The 17,668-nt window shown below is 37.7% G+C and overlaps 1 protein-coding gene across 1 annotated transcript in view; it reads left to right on the top strand.

The window, feature by feature from the left end:
• DNAH6 (dynein axonemal heavy chain 6) overlaps window positions 1–17,668 on the top strand; it is a gene marked incomplete at its 5' end in the record, with an annotated part of 184,661 nt that overhangs the window by 134,282 nt on the left and 32,711 nt on the right. Inside the window, 6 exons of the mRNA XM_081318905.1 lie at window positions 80–215; window positions 4,581–4,738; window positions 5,197–5,387; window positions 7,498–7,658; window positions 9,436–9,524; window positions 15,862–16,008. Coding sequence (XP_081175031.1) covers window positions 80–215; window positions 4,581–4,738; window positions 5,197–5,387; window positions 7,498–7,658; window positions 9,436–9,524; window positions 15,862–16,008 — 882 coding nt within the window. The remainder of the gene's footprint in view (window positions 1–79; window positions 216–4,580; window positions 4,739–5,196; window positions 5,388–7,497; window positions 7,659–9,435; window positions 9,525–15,861; window positions 16,009–17,668) is intronic.

Genomic DNA, 17,668 nt, shown 5'->3' with positions numbered 1-17,668 from the left:
TATCTAGTGTGTAGGCTGAATATATTCTCTATACAACATTTGCCCATTTTACTTGACATATCTATCATCTTTGTAACAGGAACGGCCTGCCAAACCTCAGATTCCATGGCTGGAAGAAAATACGTGGTTTATGTGCTGTGACTTAGAAGAAACACTTCCAAGTTTTGAAGGCATTCAAAAAGACATATTGCTCAAGCCCATTTTCATTAAACTAGGTAACATATTTCTAAAGAGGGATTGTAAAAAGTTTATACAAGAAATGGTTTTATGCTTTTCCTGCATAAATTGGGCTCCTCTCAAATAATTAAATTCTCTTTTTAGTACTTACTGTGTATACTTTAATTGTATTTTCTAATGGTTGATGAAAGTTAGGGAGTTAATTAGTTAGTTAGCTAGTTAGTTAGTTAAGAAAAGAAGAAAAGACAACCATTTGTCTGAAATGGTATAGCATTTCCTGCCTGAGCAGGGGTTGGACTAGAACAGAAGTCCCCCACCTTTGGGGCACCAGCGACCGGTTCCGTGGAGAGAGGTTTTTCCGCGGACCGGAGGGTGCGTGGTTTTGTGTGCTGCCTGCATCTCGCAGATGGCGCTTTGTTTGTTTGTGTGACTCAGTTGCTGGCATGCTGCAGCCCGGTACTAGTCCACAGACCGGGGGTTGGGGACCCCTGGACTCGAAGACCTCCAAGCTTCCTTCCAGTTCTGTTATTCTGTTAGTTGCTTATAAAGATCTTGTTTTCCAAACTAGACAGCATAGGAGGGAGAAGTGCTTAAAGGTGTCCTTCCTGGCTAGTTAGTTTGATCTACTCCAAACCTCTCCCACAGGGGAGAACTATAGTCATGTAAAGCAAGTGCAGCCGCCACTTCATTTTATGTTTTAAACTTTCTCGCTGGAGAAATTTGCATAAGAAAGAACGATATCAGAGAAGCTTGCATTGGGAAATACAAATGGTAAGGAAAGTATTTTAATCATACACAAAGTTGTTGTTTTTGTTTATATATTTGTTTTTTTTGGAGACTTATCTAAAAAAGATAGACCTTGTGGGATTCAGTTTAGTGTTGTTGTCTGTAATGGCAGACTGCATTTTAGTGAATCCACTGTGTGAGAGATCTATACTAAATTTCTCTTTAAGTTCCCTAATGACAGCCTCAACAACTAAAACCTTCTTTATCTACTGACATTTGCATAATTGGAGCCTCTTCCTTTGTCAGCAAATACTCCCATTTAGGCAGTATTCTGGCTGTCTACAAGCCGTGGTTTGCAAATCAAGAGGCAATTGGAGGGGGGGGGGAAGATTATGAAATCTCTCCTATTTTTCCATTCCTCTTTGTTGTTTTTATAATCTTTTTAAATGCCAGTTTCTAATAATAGCTCTCGCAACATCTTCCAATAAAGTTAAAAACACAATAACCCTGATAATATTCCCAAATACTGCTTCTGTTCTTCCTTTGTCCTGTGTAACAGTGCTATGTTTAAACTAATTATATATCACTCTAATTAGAGTTGATGGCAACCAGGATTCAAAATTAGGGTTTGAAATCACGCTAAATGAAATTAGAATCAGATCTGGGGGGAAAACAACATGAGTAAAGCAGGCAAATTAAACTTCCAGTGCATTTTTCCCAGTAGACATTTCGGTAATATCTCATTTTTTGCAGAATAAAGGGAATAAATTTCCATTAGAATTAAGATTTTCTTCATCTTTTCTTTTTTATATAATATTTTATTAGTTTTCTAATTTTACAATTAAGTATTTAAAAAGCAACATGGTGGCTGGGTTAATCAATAGTTCAATAACATACATAAATCTTTAGTACAAATCTCAAGTTACAACATCAGATATTTCCTCTCTTTTTCCCTTAATATCTATATATCATATTAGGCTAATTTGGTTCTTATTATTATCAACTGAGTAAAAACATCATTATTACATGTATCAATAATTTTTAGCTTATACATATCTTAATTGTGTTTACATTGAATCCTTATATACAATCAATGTCCTATCATTGCTTTTTTCCCAAGCTTTAATTTCCTATCAATATTCAAATTACCGGTAACATTTGATATTTATAATTTCCAAGCTTTAGGTAACCAAAGTTTCCCTTATCTCTTCTTCTTTTTCCCCTTTTCATAACAAAATCTAATATTCTAAATATACATCTGATCTATTTGAGTATAGTCTTGTTCTGTTTTCTAAAAGTTATCTATTTTCCACCATATTAAACCGTCTAATTAATAATACAGTATCCCCTTCAATAAATCAAAACCATTATATGTATTGTCTGGGTTAACCAATAAATCAGTAATATTTATAAACTTTTTCGTTTGGGTCTAATTTTTAAAAGTTGAAATACTCCCTCTCTTTTTCTGGTAATATCTTTTATCTCATATTAAGCAAACAGAATTCTTATTTTCAACTGATTTCCAAATATTTTAAATTAGGTGACCAAAATTCCCCTTATCTCAACTGCTCCCTTTCTCTCGTTTTATACCAAAGTCTATTACATCTTACCTATTCAATTACAATGATACTTTATTTTCTAAAAATTATCCATTTTCCACCATATTCAACCCTCTAATTAGTAATATGAAATCCCCTATAATAAATCAAAGCCCTAATTTTCTTCAGCCTTACTCTGGCTTTTTTCCTTTGCCAACTAGCCTGCCATGTCAGTGCATTTAAATCATCAAATAATTCTCCCTCTATTATTATTTATATTATTTGAAATAAGAAAGACCATTTAGTTGCAGGTTTTTTTGGAAGAACTAGACCATTTGTATTCATTAGACTGCCTCCCTATTACTCCAATTTCCCACGATTGTCCTGATAAGTTTATCTTCCATTTAATCTGTTCTTCTTCCTTCTCCTCAAATTTCTTCTGATTTATATTGAAAGTCTTTTCCATTTTCAGTGTTGTCACTCCCTTTACTGAATTTTTCATTGGCTGGAATTGTTGGTCAATTAAGTCCTCCGTCTTAGTGTTTGGTTGTTCCACTTCTCCTGTTATTTTTGGTATTGTTAGTTCTTTGGTTGTAGTCAAGATCTGGGTTTGTATATCTAAGCTGGCATCTTGTTCCTTTATGTTGCATCTTATTTTATCACAAGCTGAGAGAATGATTTCGTATATTGATTTCAACTTGGAAAGGATTTTTTCCTGATCTTCATCCATATTCTCTTAATAGTGTATTAAGTGGAAGACTTTAGAATTAGACGTTAAAAATAGTTCAAGCAGGCCAGATATGTAGCCCAGAAGTTCTCTTTACAGGTGAGTTTTCACAGGTGGTATCTGTCAAGGTCAAAAAAGTTTTTTCTGGAGTCTGGGCTTCAAGCCAAGTCTCTTTTAGGCAATAACAAGTTGTAATGCCATACCTCGCCACAAGATGTCACCGATGCCATTTAAAGCTTTTTAAGTCCCAAGTTTTTACGATAGTTTTTCAAGTTTTATTTCTTTTTTTAAAATTAAAACAAACGTCTCCAGTAAGAATAGGAAAACATTTAGTCCCCAAGTTTCAAAAGCATTAGATTAAAATTAGATTAAAATTGTTCTTATTATTGCTTTAATTCCCCTGGGTAGTTAGTCACCGCTTTTCTTGGGAGGGTGGGGAAGATATTCCCTTCCCTCTCTCCTCACAGGGGGAAAAATACTTTGGGCAGCTTTTACAGGAGAAAATACATAAAGTCTTAAAGAGAAGATCAGATCTCACCCAGTTTCATCCACATTGCTTTAAAGGTGCTTGATGGTAATTTTGACTTCGGCTGTCAGCAGTTTAGTGACGAGCCATATTGCTATGGCCGGTCTTTCCCCTACCAGTTTGGAGGGCGCCCCATTTCAAGCAGAAGGGCTGCTGCCCTCCCACGATCAAGTGAGGGTCCTCTCCTTGCTCGTTGCCCCTACAGGGCAACTTTCAACCCTTTCCAGGGTCCCCCAACAGGATGAATTCAGATGCAGAAGACAGAGCTCGCCTTCTTGCGTCCTCAGGTGCCATGATGGCAAACCAGAAGTCAAGATTTTCTTCATCTTTTCTAATGTTGCAGAAGCTATTGATGACCCATTTTTTTCCATTGAGCATTTGGTTAGTTTGGTATTTTAATCTTTAATTTATTTTAATTTGAATTAATTATATGAGTTTAATTGTTTTATTTGTTTTTTCTGGTTTATTTTATTTTTTATAAATTGTATTGTAACTGATTTATTATTGGTTGTTTTAATTTTTTATACTTTTTTATGTCTTAATGGCATGTATGTTTTATCAACCAACATGTATCCATATTGATTCACAATGACTGATTCTGAATACAATGGCTGTTTAGTAGATAGATAGATAGATAGATAGATAGATAGATAGATAGATAGATAGATAGATAGATAGATAGACAGACAGACAGACAGACAGACAGACAGACAGACAGACAGAGGGCATACACTTACTAAAACATGATCTCCGGTGAGACATCGTTATGGCCATATTTTTTAAAAGATCCATATTTTGTAATGATACATGTGAGATAGTATTAGACATATCCTAACGCCATATTAACCCCATTGTGAAAATGACTTGAAACTATTACAATTTTTAGGGCAACTTGATATTCATATCAATCCAGAAGAGTGGGAAGGCTATAAGCCTGAAGTTGATGAAAAGAAAAAAAAAGATGACAAGCCATACATTCCCTGGGATAGTAGGCTGACCGTTTTTCAGAAATTAATTGTAGTGAAATGCTTTATGGAAGAGAAGGTAAGTTTTTTATTGACAATTTAAGGCATTGTTGTTATATGTTTTTTGAGGCATGCAGGAATCAAAAACTACTCTCCTTCATTCCCAATAAGATGCTCATGGTTTAGACTAGGCGTTCTTTAACTTTTTGTCCTTGGACCCCTTGGAAAGTCTGGTGATACTCGTAGATTGTGTTAGAAATAAAATCCAATGCAAGAATTTGTCACTTGATTTTGATTGGTTTTTTTTTAACTGTCCTAACTGAATGGTTGCTAAACAAAGTAGTCAGTAACTAGCTGTAGTTTCCAAAGAAACAGAGATTAGGCAATATATCGGTAAAGCAAAATACTTTATATGAATAGGGTGGAAAAGTAAATGCAATTATTGTTCCATATTTTTTTTATTCATAATGGAACCAGGTGTGCTTGCTTGCCTGTTATGCTCTTGCGCTAGCAAACTAACTGTGTTGCTATTTCTAGATCGTGTCAGCACTTACCGAGTTTGTAATAGAGAATCTTGGGAAACAATTCATTGAGAATCCTCCAGTTGATCTGGCAACTCTTTATCAAGATATGTCTCCTGCCACACCGCTGGTGTTCATCTTAAGTACAGGCTCTGACCCCATGGGGGCTTTCCAAAGATTTGCAAAAGAGCGAGATTATTCAGAACGGTATAGATTGTCATTCTGTATTCTATATGAGACCTAATACCATTTAAATATAAAGCTATGCTATTTTTTTAAATTCAGCTTGTGTTTTAAGACATTTTTTTAAAATGTGGGATTATATATGTACGCAGTAGACTTCTTGGAAAAAATTGCCTTGAAAAATATAAGAAAAGATGCTAAACATCCCCAGGTTATGTAGTTTTTAGCAGCACTGTGCCCCATTTAGAGGGTTGCCTATATTTAATTCTCCTTCTGCAGTCTTCCTTCCTAATAAGTAATATTCTGTCAGTAGTGGCAACATTTAGTTCTGATTGGATTCATTAATGAGAACTGTTGCCTCAATAGGAAAGAAAAAAATATTTTGTTTCTGACATCTGTCTTGCTTGTTTTGAACTTGGATAATCAGATGTGACATTTTTAATGCTGATCATTTTAAATGAGAAGCTGCCAAAACCTCAAGCAGTAATACATTTACTGTCTTAGTTCCCTATTTTTAAAAATATAATAAAAGAGATCATGTGAAGAAAAAAATAGAGTAGTAATAATTAAAATTTTCCTCTACTTATTAATACTATGCTAAATATTCATATGTCATAATTTGGCCACTGGCTGACAGTATTTAGCTGCACTGTTTCAGCTTCAGTTCCAAAGCACAGCAAAGTAAACTGTCACATTGGATTTGTATATATTAAAGATGTATTTCCTCCTCTGGACATTTTGAGTCCCCAGCTCTTCCCTAATGTGAACAGCATAAAAATGTTCACAAACATTTGTCCCCTGCTTTGGTTTATCTGGTATGCATCTGACTAAATCTGATTTAAAAAAACAAACAAAAGCATTCATCTTTTCTATCATCTATCTATCTATCTATCTATCTATCTATCTATCTATCTATCTATCTATCTATCTATCTATCTATCTATCTATCTATCCATCCATCCATCCATCCATCCATCCATCCATCCATCCATCCATCCATCCATCCATCCATCCATCTATCTATCTATCTATCTATCTATCTATCTATCTATCTATCTATCTATCTATCTATCTATCTATCTATCTATCTATCTATCATCAATTTTAAAACTGCCCATCTATCTCACAAAGGAGTACACAAGGGAAAATTTACTTTTTCCTTAGTCATTTGCAGAATAGAAATAGTAGCATGTATTCATAGCTCCAACAGTATTGAGATCTCAAGGTTTTTACTGAGAAAAAAATGAAGCCACGATAGTTGGACAGACATATTCAAAGAGAGAGGTGCTGCTGTTGCTGATACAACAGTCTTAGATTTGCATAGCAAGCCAAGGACAACCTAGTAGGCAAATGATAAGCCTTTGCTTTTTGCTGTTTTAATGGGGCTGTCAAATAGTCAGGGTTTCAAGTCTGACTATTTGTTTCAAAGGCTGAGTATGGCTGGTACCACTGCTAGAACTAAAAGAGGCGAGCTTTTTGGGCTTCATTGGGTTCAAAGAGTGAGTGAGGGCAGACATACTTTTTTTTGGTCATGCCTAAGAATTTTGATGAACTATCAGAATACATTTTTAGTGCCTTCACTTTGAGCTTTGCAACTTCAGATTTCATAGGAAGATGGTGTGAGTTTTACCGCTGATTCCTGTCAAGTCCAACCTGAGGATTTTCCACCATTTCAAAGATACATAGCTGTTCCTATTGGTTGAGGCCCCTGTAAAAAAAAGGCTTATTAATCATTTAAAAACTTACTGCATTAGTGGTTTGAATTTTGTTGAAAATCACTTTTTATATTTTTAATGAGGCATGTACAAATGTTTTAAATAAATACAGTAAAATAAGTAAATAAATACAGAGTGCAGGTAATGTGATCTCTGAGTGTGGAATCTGTTTGGCATAAAATAATAAAACTGCTTTTCAGAAGATTCTTATTCTAGTCCAAATTCATAATAATGTAACATACAAAACATCCTGTATTGGTTTCAGTGGATAAATGATTGTTCAGTTTATGTGAAAGTTGAATTATTTTTATGTCTAGATGTAAATAGTTGATCCTGCTAATCATTAAGAATTAGAATATTTAAATAATGTATTTCAGATATGTATAATATGAATACTAACAAAATGCATTGATTTTCAGAGTGCAATCAATTTCATTAGGACAAGGACAAGGACCTATTGCTGAAAGAATGATTAAGGATGCACTGAGAACAGGAAATTGGGTATTTCTTCAGAATTGCCATTTAGCTGTTTCATGGATGTTACCAATGGAAGAGCTCATAAAAACATTTACAGAGCCAGGTAAGTATTTTTAATTTATCTTTTATTAATTTATTTTTCTTTCTCAAGGAATGCTTCATCTGAAAGAAATAAGAGCTGATTCAGAATGGGCCATGTTGGAGGTTGGGGTAGATTGTAACATTTAAAAGAAAGGATGATGAAAGGTTGGTGATCTCCTGAATATTTCAATCCTATAATTTAATAGCTACCAACCTTTCTTATAGGTATTTTACTTTTCTACTGTAGTTCTTGAGAATGAAACATTCCTGACAGAAGGTTTTACATAACCTCTTATTTTTAATGGTTACCACTTTTCCCCCCACAAACATTATCTCAGTTATCCTTACAATAACCTTGTAAAATGGACCCTGATTATTAATCCCATATTGCTGAACTGTTACTGAAAAAATGGCTGTAGACTCTTGGGAATAGAAGACAAGACCTGAACCATGGAATTTTGGTTCTTGGTTCAGCTTCTGTTGAATAAACTAAACATAATAAGCAATTATATATACTCGTGTCCAGAAAAAAAATGATATGATGCTGCCTTGAGCATTTATCGGATAGAAATCTAATAAATAAATAGAAGTTCAAAAATAATCACTAGGAAAGTCTTAAATTATATGGAAAAGAATATGAGGGAGGGGATGGGCATCCTCATTCCTTTTTGCAGCAATAGTTTATTTTTTCCCAATCTTTCTTGTCAATAGATTTGTATTATGTTGAGTTTGGCCTTTAACCTCTATCCTACACAGTCTTGATTTCTTTTGTTCTATTTAAAAGAAACCAAGTTGTATCTCATTGGGCCTGTAATGAAAATGTTTCATCCATATACTGGTAATCCTTGACTTAAAACCAGTTACTGTAGTTAGCGACCATTCAGAGTTACAATGGACATCCCTAAAGGGTACTTACAACCAAATACCTCTGGACCACCACCACCACCTACAATCCTATGACTGCATTTTGGATGCTTGGAAATATGCACACACATCTACATCCTTAGTAGCAACCCAGGACTACATGATTATGATTTATGACATTTTTGACAGAAACTGGCATTTAGTTCCAGTTTCTGGCAAAAGCCGTTTAATGACCACAAGACTCGATTGTAACTCAAGAGCTATCTTTATTGTAGGTGAAAATGATACTCTGTGTTGCTTTGCCACCTTTCAGAAATGCACATAGCTTACTTTCATCACATAGACGTAGGACACATTCAGCATGAACGATTTAGAATTATTATTTTCAAATTGCTTCCCGTGTTTAAATTTTATTTAATAGAATCTGCTGAAACGTGAGGAATACTAATTGGTGAGCAATGGTCTTAATAGTTTAAAATGCATTTTGTTCGGCCTGTTGACCATTTTTCCCCCCTTCACAGCTGGAAAGCTCGGATTTTTGATGAATTCAGGATTCCAAAAGGGTACATGAAGGAAGAAAGACCTTTGATTATCTCCTTTTCCTCTCAAAGTTTTTATTAAAGGATTTGTACACCAGCTGAAAGAGGGAATTTAAGTATGGGAAAGTGAAGCTTCTCCTAGAAAACTTCTTTTACCGCTTGCAAATCTTAATATTTCCCAATATTTTAAAAAAACAGCCCTGAAACCTGCGTCATCTCCAGAGAAATTATAATATTCCCCCTCCACTCTGACATTGGAGTAGTCTCAGAGACCAGGGAATGAAATATAATGCATTTTATGGTCTCTGGTTTCACTATATCAGAAGCCATTATGGTGCACCCGTAATGTCTAAAATATTAGTTCATACATATTAATAAAAATTCTATATTTTTCAGGTGCCACTATCCATGAAAGCTTCCGACTCTATTTGAGTTCCATGCCGTCTACTACTTTCCCTGTCACTGTCCTTCAGAATTCTGTCAAGGTAGGGTTATTTTTTTAAAAAAATAAAATAAAATGGAAAATACAGTTTCAGAGTAAATTCTTTTCAGCATACAGAACAAATTGAATTCACTGCAGCTGCAATTAACTGTTTCTAAAATTGCTTCCTCTTAAAATAATGAGCAGCATAAAAAATGAGCATTAAAAAAACACCACCCTAACAGTTAGAACTTCCTTTTATAGACTGGTCAGTTTTGCTCCATCCAATTGTTTTCAGGTAACAAAATAACATCAAAATCCAAAAGAGATTCTGTACGAATTTATAATCTAAATGATGATGGGAGACCACAGTGAGATGAGGAGAGGACCTAAAGTGGCATGATGAAGTGGAAGAATTTATATAAATCCAATTACATTATTTAATTTGTATTAGATTGTCATTTTAGTCGATGAGGATTAGGAAGGTTTTATAAAAAAGATGAGGTTCTGCAATACTCAAAGCAGATGTACATCACAAAGGGACACAAAGCAGCCACTGGAAGCGTTATCTTTTGCCTTTTGATTTTTGTCTTTGCCCATCTTCCCCTTGATAAGTGTTTCTCTGACCTTGATTCTCAAATTCATTAGTGTCCATCCAGTTAAAATCCAGTCAGTCGAAAGAGCTGCTGCTCAAATCCATTAAAAAATAGTCCCACAATTTCTGTATAATTGATCGCTTTTACACATACATGTAGTTTTATTATGTTTTACATAAAAGATCATTTACATTAATAAAATCTTGAGGCTCATCCAAGGCTGCAGTGCATCAATATGGCTTTTTCTGATAAAAAATGTTAAGTTGTGAGGGAAATAATTCATACTCTCTTCAGAGAGCATGGTTATTCCATGAACATTGTTGCTTCCATACTATAAAGCGGGGCTTTTCAACCTTTTCACCCATTGTACCACTTTTAGGATATGGCAATATCCGCGTACCACCAGTCGCCTAGCAAGGTGTCAAAAACTTGATGACTAAAAAAAAAAAAGAAAAAAGTGATAAAGTACAAGTAGTCCTTGACTTACAACAGTTCTCTTAGTGACTGTTCGAAGTTACAACGGCACTGAAAAAAGTGACATGACCATTTTTCACATGTATGATTGTTGCAGCATCCCCAGGGTTTTGTGATTTACATCCAGCTGCTTGGCAACTGATTCATATTTATGACGGTCACAGTGCCTCAGGGTCACGTGATCCCCTTGTGCGGCCTTCTGACAAGCGAAGTCCATGCAGGAAGCCAGATTCACAACCCTGTTACTAATTTAACAACTGCAATGATTCACTTAACAAATATGGCAAGAAAAGTCATAAAATGGGACAAAATTCATTTAACAAATTTCTCACTTAGCAACATAAATTTTGGACTCAATTGTGGTTGTAGGTTGTAGGTTGAGGACTATCTGTACATCTGTACTTGTGCCTGTTTCTCTGACATTAATCTTTGCACTGTTCTATCCCCTTCTCTCCTTCTGGTTGACTCAAAGAAGCTGATAGGTGATTGCAGGGGCTTTGGGGGGGGGTGCGACTTCTGCACTTGAAGTGGGGGCATGGGGGGCATGTTGGGGTGCTAGCTGGCTATCCCCCAAAGATCCCCTAACTTTAAAACAACTCTTGGGTGGCAACAGTTACCTAGCACGAGGGGCTCAGGAGAAAGAGATGGCGACAATGCTAACTCCCAAAAATGAAGGGCTCAGAGGCAACTACAGGAAAGGAGGGGGTGGGACAAAGAAAGGAAATAAACCTGATTGACAGGGAGCATGTAATCCTGCTGCTACTCTGCAGAGGGCAGATCCCCATCATCCCCAGTCCGGCAGGAGTCTTCTTGCCCCACCATTGCAGACAAAGAGAGGCTCCAATGAGAAGGAGGAGGAAGAGAGTTTAAGCAAGTTTAGCAGCCGGAGAGGGGATCTCCCCAAAAAAACGTGCTTCATAGGTAACCGCCCAGCACGACAGAAGTGACCAAAACCTGCTGCAACCACCCAGCAGACGGGGGGAGGGATAAAAACCAAACAAACCACCCCCCTGCCAATTCTCAACAGAAATGCTCACGACAACGAAAACCTTGAACAGGGGGAAGAGTGCAGGCAGGCAGCGTCTTGCTTGGCTGGTGACTGGATAGGTTCAACCCCCCCCAAAAGCTGCCCTCTCACGGAAGCAGGATGAAAACTCCAAAAAAGGACAAGGGAAAAAGGTTAAAACAGAAGAGTGTCTCTTCTGAACAACAAAACAAAAAAAAGATCACATCCGCATCCAGCAGTTGGACGTGGAGTGGGGGATTTTTATTTTTTGCCTCGTTTTGCTCTTTTAAAAAGACCACCACCACCCCCGAACACCAGAAGCTGCGCACCAAGTTTTTTCTTTTTTCTTTTGTGGTCTTTACCTATTTAAACTGCTAGAAGGAAGTGGGGAAGCAAACCATCACGAGACACTCTTCTGTTTTAACCTTTTTCCGTTGTCGTTTTTTGGAGTTTTCATCCTGCTTTTGTGAGAGGGCAGCATTGGGGGGTTGAAGATGCCCCCTTTCCCCCCCCACCCAAGCCACAGCCGAGCACATTCTTCCTCCTGTTCTAAATTTTTGTTGTTGTTAGCAGCCGGTGTGTGTGTGAGGATGGCAGCCGGTGTGTGTGTGTTTCATTTTTATTCCCCTTCCCCGTCTGCTGGGTGGATGCAGCAGGTTTTGGTCACTTCTGTTGTGCTGGGAGTTTACCCACAAAGCACGTTTGTTTTGGGGGGGATCCCCACTCCGGTTGCTAAGCTTGCTTGAATCCTCTTCCTCCTCCTCCTCCTCACCAGAGCTCTGCTTTGTCTGCAACAGCGCAGCAGGAAGACCCCTGCCAGGCTGGGGATGATGGGGATCTGCCCTCTGCAGAGTAGGGGCAGGGCTCCAGCTGATCGGTGCTTCTTCAGAGCTCAGCAGAAGCGCCAGGATCAGCACTGATCCTGGAGCTTCTGCTGAGCCCTGACAGTCCCAAAGAAGTGCCAATCAACTGAAAAGCGGCACTGATTCTGGCACTTCTGCTGAGCCCCGAAGAAACTCCAATCAGCTGGAAAGCAGCACTGATCCTGGTGCTTCTTCTGAGCCCCAAAGAAACTCCGATCAGCTGGAGTCCAGTGCTGATCCTGGTGCTTCTGCTGAGCCCTGACAGCCTTGCAGCTCCAGCCGTCTCTCGCTCAGGCTTGTGCAGTGCTACCACTGGTTCAGTTCATTCCCCTCCCCCGCTACCACTTTTCTAGGATGGTCGCGTACCACCTGCCAGGTGCCAAGGTACCATAGGCGGTACCCGTACCACCGGTTGAAAAGCCCTGCTATAAAGGCACCCTAAGTTTAATTATGAACTGCTTTATCAACTATGAAGTGCCATTTTCTAATAATGGTGAAGACTGCTCCTGATGCCATTATTACTCGTCCTGAGGGCAAAGCCTAGGAATGAATGAAGTTTTTATCTGCACGGTCCAAAAAGGTCTCTCAGCAATGCAATATGAGACTGGATGCCTTAACAGAATACAACCCTTGGTAAATGCCAGCTCTTTTTATAGTAAGGCCTCATGGCTGCATAGTGCAGTGATGTATGAATGAACAGACACGTATAATATTATCGAAAATCTGTTTGGAGGTGTAAAAATGATATAATTCTGTTTGGGGGTTTGAGATCTACCAGCAATCTAGACAGCAGCGTCAGAGGAAAGGGGGGGGGGAAGAGAATGATTCTACAGGAGACCATGTCAATGACAAATTATGCTTCTTCTGATTGTTCCTGAATGTATAAGCTTTCTTTGAGACTATTCTGTAAGAACAAGCTAGAGCTTTCATTAGTGTATGATCCAGCCTGCTGGCCATCCTGCATGTCATTGCCAGACTGTGGATTTTAATATTGTTCGTATTGGAACAAAAGGTATGCAGTCTAAAAATGGAGCACAGTGTTCTAAGTCCTTTGCTATAGTCAGTTCACTGTCAGCTGAAGCTGCACATTACTGTCGTCGACAAACCTCTGCAAAGGCAGTAGTCAAATTAAGATGGCCTGTCATTGCCAGCTGAGAGATCTGAATGCTTTCCTGGCACCATATGGGGATTTACCCAGTGCCTAGTACCTGATATCCTGTTGGAATGGGATGACAGACAGTGTGTGCTGAACATGATTGCTTTTAAGCGGCCTCACTTTGGTTACAGATCCCCGAGTGCCTCTGAGTTTACAAAGAAATCCCAGGAAATCAAGCAAGTAAAGAGAAGCCTACGGGGCTCATTTAAAAGACAATGAATAAAAATGTAAATGAGAAATACAAGGCCATGTTTATTGATTTGTTTGTTTATTAAATTTATTTGCCAACCAACTTGTATCAAAACGACTCTGGGCGACTTACAACATTAAAACACTAAAATCCTAACAGATATATAATAAAAACAGAAATCACGGTCAAAATAAATATTTAGTTATTAAATGGGAAGGGAGTGAACAGGATGAGTGAGGAAGAGGAGGTGAGATTGTCTCTTAATTCATCAACGACCATTGGGGCCCCAAGTCATCTGGCAGAGTCAGGACTTCAGGCTCTTGTGAAAGGTCTGAAGGATGAAAGCCAATCTTACCTCAGGAGTAAGATGTTTCTAAGTCAGTGGTGGAGTTCAGCCAGTTCGCACCACTTCGGCAGAACCGGTAGCTAATTTTTTGTTGCGCAGGCCCAGAATGGACTTCTGGAAGCGGCATCCACCCAGAGAACCGGTTGTTCACATATTTGAATCCCACCACTGTTCTAAGTGCAGGAGCCACAGCGGAGAAGGCCCTTCTCCTGGATCTGATGGGGCCTGCAGCATGCCTCCTCTGCCTGTGCAGGCGGGGTGGGCCGGTCCCAGTGGGGTGAAACAGTTCCTTGAGTAATTCCTCATATTCAGACTTAGACAATAGCTGTAATACACTTTGGTATGCCATAACAAGTAAATACTTTCACACTTAGTATTTAAAACAAACATATATTTTTTTAATTCCTGCTTTGGCAATCAGTCATTTGAAATACAGGCCACATGTTCTTGTGCCTGTTCCATAAACAGAGTCCATATCTATTCCTCATTCACTGGAAACAAAGTTATTTGGGGGGTTATTTTATCTATGCCAGGGATGGACACTCTTTTTTGACCTGGGGAACCACAACTCAATACTCACAGACCGGCGGGGAGTGGGGGGTGGCATCAGCCGGTCTTCTGAGGGTGAAAAGTTTGAGGATTTTAAAAGACTGAGAATGTGAGCATTTCACTTCCCAGAAGTGTTAAATTCTCATTACCATTCATATTTCACTGTTCAATAAAGCAGCAGCACCTCTGAAATTTGGAATACATTCTCCAGTCCTGTTCTAGATCACAGATCACTCCAGATCACCCCCTTAGAAGGGAAGAACTGTTTCTTTCCTTCTTCATTGGCTACAATGAATATCGGTGAGAATAATTGTTTAGGCTTCTCCAAAAATATGGAAAATCTCTGCCACTGATTTTAGTAATTGTATCTCTGATTAAAATTCTTTCTGCCCACAAAACAGGCTTATGTCAGACAAGTACTTCAAATGATTCAGGTAGTCCTCGACTTACAGCAGTTCATTTAGTGACCAATCAAAGACTTACGATCATTTTTCACAGTTACGACATCTGCAGCATCCCCATGTTCATATGATCAAAATTTAGATGCTGAGCCCCAAGGTCATGTGATCCCTTTTTGTGACCTTCTGAATGGGAAAGCCAGATTCATTTAACCACTGGGTTACTAACTTATCAACTTGTCACATTTAACAGCTGTGACAAGGAAAGTCGTAAAATGGGGCAAAACTAACTTAACAAATGTCTCACTTAACAACAGAAATTTTGGGCTCAGTTGTGGTCATCAGTCAAGGACTACCCATATTTGAAAACAATAAAAAAGCAACTTTATTGTGTGAGTTCTAATTACAATTCCTCTGTATTTATCATTTATGTAAGCAGATTCATTTTTTTCCTGCTATACATATCCTTATTTTCAGAAGGTAACTTTTCATTTCTTTATGCTACTTGGGATAAGTAATCACATATATTAACTTGGTTAAAAACAGAGTTTTCCTCTGACTAGAAAATGCTATTTGCATACAGATAGCTACTAATTCATGCATTAACTTGACAACACAGTGCACAACTGGAAAACCTAGTCCTGTAGCTGTGCAAATGAATAAATGCAATGAGGCATGATGTGTGTAAATTACCACTGCTTCATAGCTATTTCATATTACATAACTTTATAGAAGCATCATAGGAATAGTTTCTGGAAGCTGTTAAAACATATATTTGAAAATCAATCTGATAACATGTGTATACATATATTTTTCCTTTCAGGTAACAAATGAACCCCCTAAAGGTCTACGGGCAAATATCAGAAGAGCCTTCACAGAAATGACTCCATCATTTTTTGAAGAAAATATCTTGGGCAAACTCTGGAGAAAAATCATTTTTGGTATTTGCTTTTTTCACGCAATTATTCAGGTATCTCCTACTCTAAGAATATATTAAGTAATAATTAGTAGTGATCATCTGTGTACATTGTAGTCATGAGAAACAGTGCTATTATTATAGGCATATTAATATCAAGGATGTACAAACTTACGGTTTTTACTCCTGGAGCATTCTTCAAAATATTCCTTTTATTCTCTCTGAAAACACATTAAACCAGTCAATATGGAAGTGAGTTGATTGTCTCTTGAAATAAATCTTCAGGGATTGTAAGTTATTTGTGTTTCTGGGCACAGACCTAACCTCTCCAGTTCGGGACTATTAAACCCCACAAACAGGCAAATCATCTTCAGAATGGCCAGATTGTTTCAGATTCATCACTCCATTCTGAGGAATGGGTCACACAGATAATTAACACTCATATATTAGCTCAGAACAACAGTGTTCATGGAGCCTGCTCTATTCATTTTATTATTATTATTATTTTTTATTACATTTTATATCCCGCCCTTCTCCGAAGACTCAGGGCGGCTTACAAGCTTTATTGATCTGGTAACATTCATCTGAGCCGTAGCCTTTGTGTTGCATGCACCCTTCATCATAATTTAAAAAGCAGCCTGCAAAGGATCAGTTCGGATGACTGGTGAAAGCAGACTACACTTCCACTGCAGCATGCGGCTTGGGAAAAAGGGAAAATAATGTCAAAAAAGATTTTAAAAATATGTCAGTCAAAGAATGTGTATCTCCATCCTCTATGACTCTGGGTTCGTTCACTACTTGTTTTAATCTCAAGTCCTACTCTCAGTTTGGAGTAATTCAGCCCTTAGCAGAAAAAAACATTGGCCACATATGTTAGTTTCTGATATAACTATTTTTTTCCAAGCTTCTTTACTAAGCAGTATCAAGTACATTCTTTTATTGAATCACAATTTTTTTTATGATATCAGAGGCAACTGAAGCAAAAGCCTTAAAGGCATGGGCAGGCAGGCTTTGCCTCCCAACTTCTTCCTTAGGTTTCTGTAGCTGTGCTGACAGTCTATTTTCTTTGGAAAAGAGGCTTGCCTTGACTAATGCCATACTTTCCACTTCATATGATTATCATAATATCAAACTTCCCAGTAAAATGTTAGTCAGCCTAAAAATGTTTTCAGTTAGAGAAAATTTATCAAGTATCTATTGGAATGGATGATCTGCATTCTTCTTGTTGCATTCAGAAACATTTCAATTTAATTTCATCCAATCCAGTGTAGTGCTGTAAAAGAAACATAACAATTCGTTCATCTCAGTTGAAATTTCTTTTCCATTCTGTTTTTGCTACAAATTCTCTTAGCTGTTTATGAGAAAACTAAGCATGAAGAATGTTGGAAAACACCAAAAGAAGAATGCCTGATCTCAGCTTGGGGACGATCCATGTGTTTAGCAATGACCCAGCCAGTATTGAATATAAATAAGCATAGGGACTAACTGGTTGGACTTCTATGAGGAAGATCTGGATTTAAGTCCACTGTGCAACTATAATGTGACTTTGGATCGGCAATTCTGTTTTAGTCACAACAGTCGTTGCAGAAAAGAGGTCTCATCCATACAGACTGGACATTAAAGGAAAAAGTTAGCAAATTAGGTGCCATTAATTTGGCCTTGGCCTTGGTGATCATACTTCATCTAACAATTGTTAGCTGTTTGAAGACCACTT

Source organism: Vipera berus (assembly GCF_964194415.1).
Source record: "Vipera berus genome assembly, chromosome: 2".
NCBI classification, from domain to species: domain Eukaryota; kingdom Metazoa; phylum Chordata; class Lepidosauria; order Squamata; family Viperidae; genus Vipera; species Vipera berus.
The sequence above is the reverse complement of the archived record's forward strand: the minus strand, read 5'-3'. Positions and strand labels throughout refer to the sequence as shown.